Source organism: Solanum tuberosum, unplaced genomic scaffold (genome assembly GCF_000226075.1).
Source record: "Solanum tuberosum cultivar DM 1-3 516 R44 unplaced genomic scaffold, SolTub_3.0 contig00012, whole genome shotgun sequence".
Lineage (NCBI taxonomy): Eukaryota > Viridiplantae > Streptophyta > Magnoliopsida > Solanales > Solanaceae > Solanum > Solanum tuberosum.
Genome location: NW_006240049.1, coordinates 1 through 9997, shown reverse-complemented (window position 1 = coordinate 9997; position 9997 = coordinate 1). Strand labels below are relative to the sequence as shown.

At 33.9% G+C, this 9997-nt stretch overlaps 1 protein-coding gene across 1 annotated transcript; it reads right to left on the bottom strand.

The window, feature by feature from the left end:
• Window positions 1-5985: 5985 nt before the first annotated feature.
• On the bottom strand, window positions 5986-9456 carry LOC107059290 (aluminum-activated malate transporter 2-like). Its single transcript, XM_015305801.1, has 4 exons — window positions 9243-9456; window positions 8272-8381; window positions 8006-8149; window positions 5986-6331 (listed from the first exon to the last, which is right to left on the bottom strand). The coding sequence occupies exons 1-4, from the start codon at window positions 9454-9456 to the stop codon at window positions 6002-6004; spliced, it is 798 nt and encodes a 265-aa protein (XP_015161287.1). The 3' UTR covers window positions 5986-6001.
• Window positions 9457-9997: the final 541 nt, after the last annotated feature.

The window sequence follows — 9997 nt, the reverse complement described above, 5'->3', positions numbered from 1 at the left end:
AAAAAGGTGCATTTTCAAGTTAAAACGAGCCCCAAAGCAGGAAAAATCAGATTTTACAAATTTTCGTGTACTATAGTCCATGAATTTTTTGTGATTCGAGATTCCAGCTTGTTTTTTGTCGAATTTTTCAGACATCCTTTACGACCTTATTAGTGGCGTGAGTTGGTCCCACGGGAAAAACAAGCGCATTTTCAAGTTTAAACGAGCCCCAAAACAGGAAAAACCAGATTTTGCCAATTTTCATGTGCTATTTTTTTGGTGATTCAGGATTCCGGCTTGTTTTTTAATGTAATTTTTCATTGACTTCTGTTACGACCTTAGTAGTGGTGTGAGTTGGTCTTGATGGGCAAACAAACGCATTTTCAAGTTCAAACGACCCCCAAAGCAGGAAAAATCAGATTTTACCAATTTTCGTGTGCTACTATAGTCCATGGATTTTTGGTGATTCGGGAGTTAAGCTTGTTTTTGACTGAAATATTTCATGGACGTCCATTACGGCTTTATTAATTGCGTGAGTTGTCCGTAGGGGAAAACAAACATTTTTTTCAAGTTCAAATAAGTCCAGAGTAGGAAAAATCAAATTTTACAAATTTTCGTGTGCTATATAGTTCATCAATTTTTGGTGATTCAAAATTCTAACTTGTTTTTGGCCAAAATTTAGCATGGACGTTCGTTAGGACATTATTAATGGCGTGAGTTGGTCTCGAGGGGAAAATGGACGCAATTTTCAAATTCAAACGAGCCTCAAAGCAGGAAAAACCAAATTTTACCAATTTTCATGTGCTATTTTTGGTGATTCAACATTTCACCTTGTTTTTTACATAAATTTTCATATACGTCCGTTACGACCTTATTAATGACGTGAGTTGGTCCCAAGGGGCGAACAAGCGTATTTTCAAGTTCCAACGAGCCCGAAAAAAGAACAACCACATTTTACTGATTTACGTGTGCTATATAGTCCATTCATTTTTGGTGATTCAGGATTTCAACTTATTTTGGGCCGAAGTTTTTCATGGACATCCGTTACGACCTTATTAATGGCGTGAGTTGGTCCCGAGGGGAAAACAAGTGCATTTTCAATTTCAAACGAGCTCCAAAGTAGAAAAAACCGGAGTCCATGTATATTTGGTGATTTGAAATTACTGCTTGTTTGTTGCCAAATTTTTTTATGGATGTCCGTTATGACCTTATTAATGGTGTGAGTTGGTCCCGAGGGACAAATAGATGCGTTTTTCAGTTCAAACGAGCCTTAAAGTAGCAAAAGGTAGATTTTACTGATTTTCGTGTGTTATGTCTATGAAATTTTGGTGATTCGGTATTCTGACTTGTTTTTTGCCAAAATTTAACATGGATATTCGTTACGACCTTATTAATGGTGTGAGTTGGTCCCGAGGGGAAACAGGCGCACTTTCAAATTCAAACGAGCATCAAAGAAGGAAAAACCATCTTACCAATTTTCGTGTGTTAGTCAATGGATTTTTGGTGATTCAGGATTTCGGTTTGTTTTTGGCCAATAATTTTCATGGACGTCCTACGACCTATTAATGGCGTGAGCTGGTCCCGAGGGGCAAACATGCGCATTTTCAAGTTCAAATGTGCCACAAATTAAAATAAAAACCAAATTTTACTGATTTTTGTGTGCCCATGGAATTTTGGTGATTCAGCATTCTGGCTTGTTTTTGGCCGAAATTTTTCATGGAGGTCCGTTACGACCTTATGAATTGCGTGAGGTTATCTCGAGGGGGAAACATGAGCATTTTCAAGTTCAAATGAGCCCCTAAGCGGGAAAAACCAGATTTTACCAAATTTCGTGTGCTACAGTCCATGAATTTTTGGTGATTCAGGATTCCAGCTTGTTTTTGGCCGAAATTTATCATGGACGTCCGTTACGACCTAATTAATGGCGTGAGTATCAAGAGGCAAACGAGTGCATTTTCAAGTTCAAATGAGCCACAAAGCAGGAAAATCCAGATTTTCGTGTGCTAGTCTACATATTTTTGGTCATTCAGGATTCCGACTAAGTTTTAGCCAAAAATTTTCATGGACGACCATTACTATCTTATACGACCTAATTAATGGCGTGAGTTGGTCTCGAGGGGAAAAGAGCGCGATTTCAAGTTCAAACGACCTTCAAAGCAGAAAAAACCAAATTTTATCGAGTTAGTCCATGGACTCTTGGTGATTTAGGATTCCGCCTTGTTTTTTGTCGAAAATTTTCATGGATGTCTGTTACGACCTTATTAATGGTATGAGTTGGTCCCGAGGGGCAAACGGGCGTATTTTGAAGTTCAAACGAGCCTCAAAGCAAGAAAAACCTAATTTTACCGATTTTCGTGTATAGTCCATGGATTTTTGGTGATTCAAAATTTCGGCTTGTTTTCTGCCGATTTTTTTTATAGACGTTCGTTACGACTTTAATAATGGTGTGAGTTGTTCAGAAGGGGCCAACAAATGCATTTTCATGTTCAAACAAGCACCAAAGCAGGATAAACCAGATATTACCAATTTTCGTGTGCTATATCAGGATTCTAGCTTGTTTTTTACCGAACTTTTTCATTGACGTCTTTTACGACCTTATTAATTATGTGAGTTGGTCCCGAGGGGCAAACATACGTATTTTTAAGTTCAAACAAGCTCCAAAGCAGGAAAAATTAGATTTAACCAATTATATATATATATATATATAGTCTATAGATTTTTGGTGATTTAGGATTTCATGTTTTTTTTGTCAAAATTTTTCATGGACGTCCGTTATAACCTTATTAATGACGTGAGTAGTTCCCGAGGGGCAAACAAACACATTTTCAAGTTCAAACGAGCACCAAATCAGGAAAAACCATATTTTACCGATTTTCATGTGTCCATGGATTTTTGGTGATTCAAGATTCCGGCTTGTTTTTGGACGAAATTTATCATGGACGTTTGTTACGGCCTTATTAATGGTGTTAGTTGGTTTCGAGGGGCAAACGAGCGCACTTTCAAGTTCAAATGAGTTCCAAATGATGAAAAACTAGATTTTATCGATTATCGTGTGCTATATAGTCCAATGAATTTTTGGTGATTCGGGATTCCGACTTGTTTTTGGCCGAAATTTTTCATGGACGTCCGTTACTACCTTTTTAATGGCGTGGCTTAGGCCCGAGGGGCAAGCAGGCGCATTTTCAAGTTCAAACGAGCCCCAAAGAAGGAAAACCCAAATTTTACCAATTTTCGTGCACATAATCCATGGATTTTTGCTGATTCAGGATTCCGACTTGTTTTTGGCCGAAATTTTGCATGGACCTCCATTACGACCTTATTAATGGCGTGAGTTGTCCCGAGGGGCAACATGACACATTTTCAAGTTCAAACGAACCCCAAAGAAGGAAAAACCAGATTTTATCAATTTTCGTGTGCTAGTCCATTGATTTTTTGGTGATTCAGGAATCCAGCTTATTTTTTGCTGAAAATTTTCATAATCGTCTGTTACGACCTTATTAATGACGTGAGTTGATTCGAGGGGTAAACAGGTGCATTTTGAAGTTCAAACGATCCCCAAAGAAGGAAAAATGTAACACCAACTAGAGCTTGTCGTAAGGGTTAGAGTCGTAAAATTTGCTTCTCATACTTAGAATGAATGGTTTAGGGGTTAAACATCAAGGTACGACTCTGTGGGTGAAGCCTCATGGATCAAGGCCAAGTCAAAGAGTTGCAGATCCCTCCCCCTCTCCCCCTTAAACCTCGATGTGCCTTGCCCCTCCCCGGACCTCGAGGCACCTTGCCCCTCTCCCCTCCCCCCCTCACACTCACACACCCGAACCTCGAGGCGCCGTGCCCCGAGGCCCACCCCCTGGACCTCAACGATTTCTAATTGAATTTCAGCACTGAAGACATCTAATCTTGAAAGGGTGCTATATATAGTCTGAAGTTGGGCACCATCAAAGCCATATTTCTTATTAAATGGCTGTTATCTTAGAAACTGTCATGCAAGACTTAATTAATTATTAGGAATCTAAATGGGGAATCATGTTACTGCTTAGAATCATATAATGGTGATAATGCGTCTAATGTTGAGTTGCACGCATAGGTTGTAAAGTTGTTACAACAGTACTATCACAGACTGAATACTAAGGTTTGATAGTCTCGAGAAGGTATTAGCCACCGATGACCAAACTTTCGTAAAATCATCTCAAATAGCTAAATTGGTTTGGGAAGACGGGGGAAAACCTAACATACAGGTGACTGTTCTGGTTGTGATTTCTTCCTTGGATAGGCCATCCTTCTATTACATAATACCTATCAGCATGCTGGGTGTTCTTTGGGGGATTTCGAGCCCCTCTCGATCTTTTTCGTAGTTGAGAAAGGAATTTTGGAAAAATGCCGCTTCCTCCCTGAAGTGTTGCGAAAGACTGGGATGAGAAACAAAATGAAATGTACCGGATTTTTAGGTCGGCCGTCGAAATCAAACGAAGGTCGAAGGACCATTCGATTCGCCTCCCCCCGAATGATCGGTGCGGCGGTTAGAATCATCGAACCATGAACGAAGAAAGGCATGAGAGAAAAGAACCCCCAATAATTTATTGGGCACTATACGAAGTATTTAACATGCCGCGTCCGAATCTGATCTATTTACTCAGCAATTCATCCGGTTTGCGAGGTCTTGATCATTTACATGGACCCACTTTTCATTGTCTCATCAACTCGACATAGATTCCGGTTCTTCAATAATTCAACCTCAACAGGGAGATAAGAAAAAGTTCCCAGTTTCTATACTTACAGAAATAATCTTAAAAATAGAACATGCCTCCTCAAGTAACTATCAAAAATAGTGAAAATGTAGTGCTCCTAATATTGTCAATTCAATCAATAACGTTGATGTTGATCAATTACAGTCGACTAACACTCAAACAATCACAAAACTTCAATATATCAACATTAATTAACCTTAAAAAATAGAGTAATCAATACAATCAATTGCTCATTAAATAAGAAGGGTGTGAAAATCATACAATGCAAAACAGAGTTGAAACTACTTTTACAAAATAAAATATTAGCTATACTGTTTGAGTACCTGGGATGCAGAATATTTGCTCAACAAAGACAAGAAAGTGAAGAATAAGAATGAATTCGGTAAAACCTACAAAAAAGTGTAAATTAAGAACAAAATAATAAAACCTTAAGCCTTTACCGGATTTCAAAATAATATTTTGTTCAATTAGTTTAAAAAACTGGACACAAAAATACAACCACAACTGCAAAATCATAGTAGTGGTTATGCGATGAGTGGTCGTTTCATCCATGAATTGTTAGATAAATTGTAGGATTAATTACTCGGATGGATGTAGCTGCAGAATATGAAATTAGGAATTCATATGGAATTGAAACTTGGATTACCTGTGAAGATGGAATTCATATGAAACTGGAACCTTGGATTACCTGTGAAGATGGAGACTGTGTCTAACCTTTGAATTAAGCATTTAATAACACATGCAGTAAAGTAAAACAATCGATAGTTAAGGTTTGATACTCACACTTGGTCATTGTCCAATTTCTAAGCAACTAGCACCTTCTCAAAATAAATCGGTGCCGGGAGGACTAGTTACATGGTTACAATCCAACATACTATCAGTTTCAAAAAGAGCAAGACGCACTGCACTAAGTACATGTTCGATGGGTGAGAAATGTTGGTTGTTGGAAGTGTTGCTCCAACTTTAGGAGTCGTTTCTGGCTGCAGAGGAACAAAGAGCAGAGGCTGCAAGGGTAGCAACAACTTAGATGTATAACACCACAATAGAAGTGCTTCGCTGGTTTTATAGACCACAAGGTGCCTTTTATATTATTCAGAAACACTTACAGTATTTTGAATATTCTTTCCACTGCAAATGTAAATCTATGTTACAGATTTTACATTTTAAGGAGACTCACCTTGAAATATATATCTTTTGAGTGACCTAATAATGTAAAAATTATTTACACAGATTATGTATATGCATATATAACATCTTTACCAAAGACATTATAGTCACACATCAAGTTTCTTGTCGTGAAAGTGAGCAATTTCACCAAGTTCTTCCACCTTGGTAGCCAACAATTCAACCTTGTCCACCATCTCTAAAATTTGAAAAATAAAGCTGGCCAATCCAAGAGTACTTTCATTATCAGTCGAATTATTATTATTGTCTAAGTTTACAAGGAGGCTTAGCTCTTCTCTCATGGATTGTGTTATCAAACTTTTGGCACGACATCTTTTCATGTCTCTTATGCTATCTCCAAGTTCCATCAAAATTGTTGCTAGTGACAACCCTATTTTCTCGCATGGTTCTCTTATGCTGTCTCTTTCCGTTGGGGACGACTGCGTAGTATCAAAGAGAAACTATATTAGTTACGAGTAATTTAACGACAAATAAATGAAAATGAGTTGATATATGAAAGAAATAAAGTGATTAACTTGAAACAAGAAACATATGGTCATATTACATGTCTTGTAAGATCTTCGCACATATAGTAAAGAAGGGATAGCAAAGGCCTTCGCATTTCCATCCCTTATATAGATAGAGAGGAAGGCTAGAGCTTTAGATTTTTTCATATTGTCAAAGAGTTGAACAATGATTTTCTTTTGTATTGTTAAAAGATTTGAATAAAGAAAATAGACAATGAGTTTCTAATTGAATTGATCAAGTCATTTGGCTCCCCTTTCATTAGGTTACTAATTTCTTGATTTTTTGACACTTGATAGATGTCAACCCCATACATGGTCTTACGATTTTAGAGTGACATGTGTTTTTGGTGAACACTTATAAATGATATTTTATCTCCAATAACTTCAATTTTCATAATCTTTTCGTGAAAGAAGATATTATTCTATTATATATAATTATATACTTTTCTTTTTAACTCTTTTAAACCCTTATTTTGTAATTCTTAATTTTTCCATTTCATTTTTTAAAATCAACATTTCTTTGCCCTTTTACAGCGAATAAAGGCAATTTTTTTGGGAATAACTGATAGGATACCTTTTATATTTAATATATTTAGTTTAAAAGAAAATAAAAAACATCAAAATCAACAAGTCTTCAAGTCAAGCATACTTTTTTGATAGATACTTCATAATTTCTTTTATTTCAATTTATGTGAGAGTTTTTTTCTTTTTAATCATTCTGACAAACATACTTTTCTTTCCTAGTCTGAAAAATTGCATACTATGAAAGTAGTGTTAGCAATGACACTATAGATTCTTCTATTGTTTATTATTTTGAAAAACATCAGGTTTGGAAAAAAAAATACTATGGTCTATGAAGAAATTGTCTACATCATGTGATATGTGAAAAGATTACATTAAAGAAAAGTTATTCACTATTTTTGTTGATTAATGAATTTTTATAAATTAAATGTATTTGAAAGTTGTAATAACTAACATTTATTTACTTATACATATAGATATGCAATGGGAAAATGTTCAAATATACCATCAACTTTGAGAAAATGTTTGTTTATTTATTCTAGAGCAACTTTCACATATAGTATACTTTAAAATCATAATTGTATGTTATAATTATAGTTTGCATAATTGCGATCCATAGCAAATTTTATGTTTGTTATGGAGCTTTTCATTTGTATAATTTGCTAGAAACATCCTGTTTTATACAAATTGTTCTGTTTTGTATAAATTCATTTATACATTGTAATTTGTATAATAAGATCTGTATTTGTATAATTATAAGTGTATAGGATTAAAATATACGTATTTGTATTTGTATATATACTTTTCTCTGGTTTTATACAAACATAAACACATTTTATACTGAAATGAATAAAATGGCTAATTGTATACCGAAAATGGCTAATTGTATAACGAATCAAATGGACAAAAAAATGGGATGTTTGCTGCGAATTACAATTAAAATAAACTATGGCTATAACATTTAATTTGAATTAATAATTTGCTATTTCATATAATTTTTCCTTTTTTTTTTATACTATTTTGAAAATGAAAAATAAATTATATCTTGGAGTATTTATTTTTCACCTGTCTGACTGATTGAATGCATCCTTTAAATGAGATGATCATTGCTGCAAGTTCCCTTAAAACTTCTCCAATATTCAAATACTTCTCCCATGGATAAAAAAATCCAAATTTTCCATGCCAAGGTTCCCACTTTGCAAAATTTGCCTGAAATATTTCACATTTTTTAATTATTATAACAAAAACAAAATATATCCAAGATAATGGATTTCCTTGTAAGATTTTAACTTTAGTATAGAGTGAGTAATTGTTGATTATTATTATTCTACCAATGACTCATCACTAGACTTGGAGTGCATCACTGATTTGCATCCACTGATGTCAATTGTTGCCTTTTTTTCCTTATCATTGGCTATCACAAAATATTCCTCTAAGCACCCTGAAATTATTAATTAGAATAAACACATTAAATAAACGAGTTTAATTATTCTATAAAAAATAAATTATTGATCTAATTAAAAATAACTGCATGTAACTGTTTATAATAAGTTGAATTAGCAATCGGGAAAAAGATATTTTGATAGTATAAAAATTCTTTATATCGTTTTAAAACCACTAGCAATAATTAAGATACTATTAGGAAATTTTATCAAAATTATAGTATTAATTATGTATATTTTGTCATGAGTTAATTATAGCTTTGTATATTTGTATTTGTTCTTTTTTTCTTTTATCTTAAGGAATTTGATAATACCAAAGGACCCGTTTCTTGACACGAAATTTAAGAAAATAAAGAAATTTTTTTAATCTTGTGATTCTTAAATAAAGTTATGTCAAATGTACAAAATTACCCTTTAATCTTGTGTCCTTAAACATGTCATGTGGAAAGGTGAAATTAAAATGTTACCAAAAAAAGAAGAAGGTCAATCTTTTTGAAACATACTAAAAAGAAAAGCAAGTCATTCTTTTTTACACAGAAGGAATACTTTTTTTTTGAAATATTTTATTTTATTTTATTTGAAAGTTAGTGTTTTGTCCTAAAAGTCCAAATTCAATTTTGAAGTTATATTTCAAATTTAGAAAATAACTTATAACTTGTTTTCCGACTCACTTTTCACTTTTAAAGTCGCATTTCAATATTACATTGAAGCATGAACATTGTTTCAAATATGTCAACTCCAACTCTATATATTCCAAAAAAGAGTGAAAAATATTTGAAATCTACCATGAAACACCTACTAAAGTTGGATATGAATTGTCCATATTTCTTTTAAGTAAACTTAAATGGGATATATGAAACTTGTAAATATGCAAACAGCAAAGCCCATCACAATGTTGGACAGTCTCTCTCCAGCCAACTTCATTATTTTGTCTGCTCTAACACCTGATACTACTACTAAACTGAATGTTAATATAAATATCAAAACTCCATAGTCATATTTCTTCTTCACACTTGGTATCAACCTCGAGTATGTTGCACCAACACCTGTTCCATCATACAATGTGACAGTCATTCTCTATAACAACATTTAATTATAACCGTAAGTTTTTTTCTTTAAATGACCTTTATGTTATATGATATATTTTCTCAATAATAACATTTCTTCCATATAGCAGTAAAAAAAATAAAAATAGAGAGGTTAACTAGACTCATTGACTGTATTGCCGGTGTTATATTCCTTTATTTTTATTGTAGGTTATCTCAGTAATGGCGGAGCCAGGATTTTCATTCATTACGATGGTTCAAAATATGAAAAAGTAGACATACAAAGAAGTTGGAAGGGAGTTCAACATCTACTATATATACGTAAAATATAATTTATATTTTACGTATATATATAATTAAGCAGTGTAATTTTCTGTCTGTATGAGGCGAAAGTATCACGTACGATTCTCTAAAAAGGGAGTAGCTACCTAGTGAATCAAGCTTCGACCAAGCACCACAGGTCGATTTTGCTTTGGGGTTCAAATGAACCCTTAGCCCCTTACTAGCTTTGCCCTTTGTTATCAGCTTTATATTTTAGGTTACTAATCTTACTTATTAGGGTCAGTTAT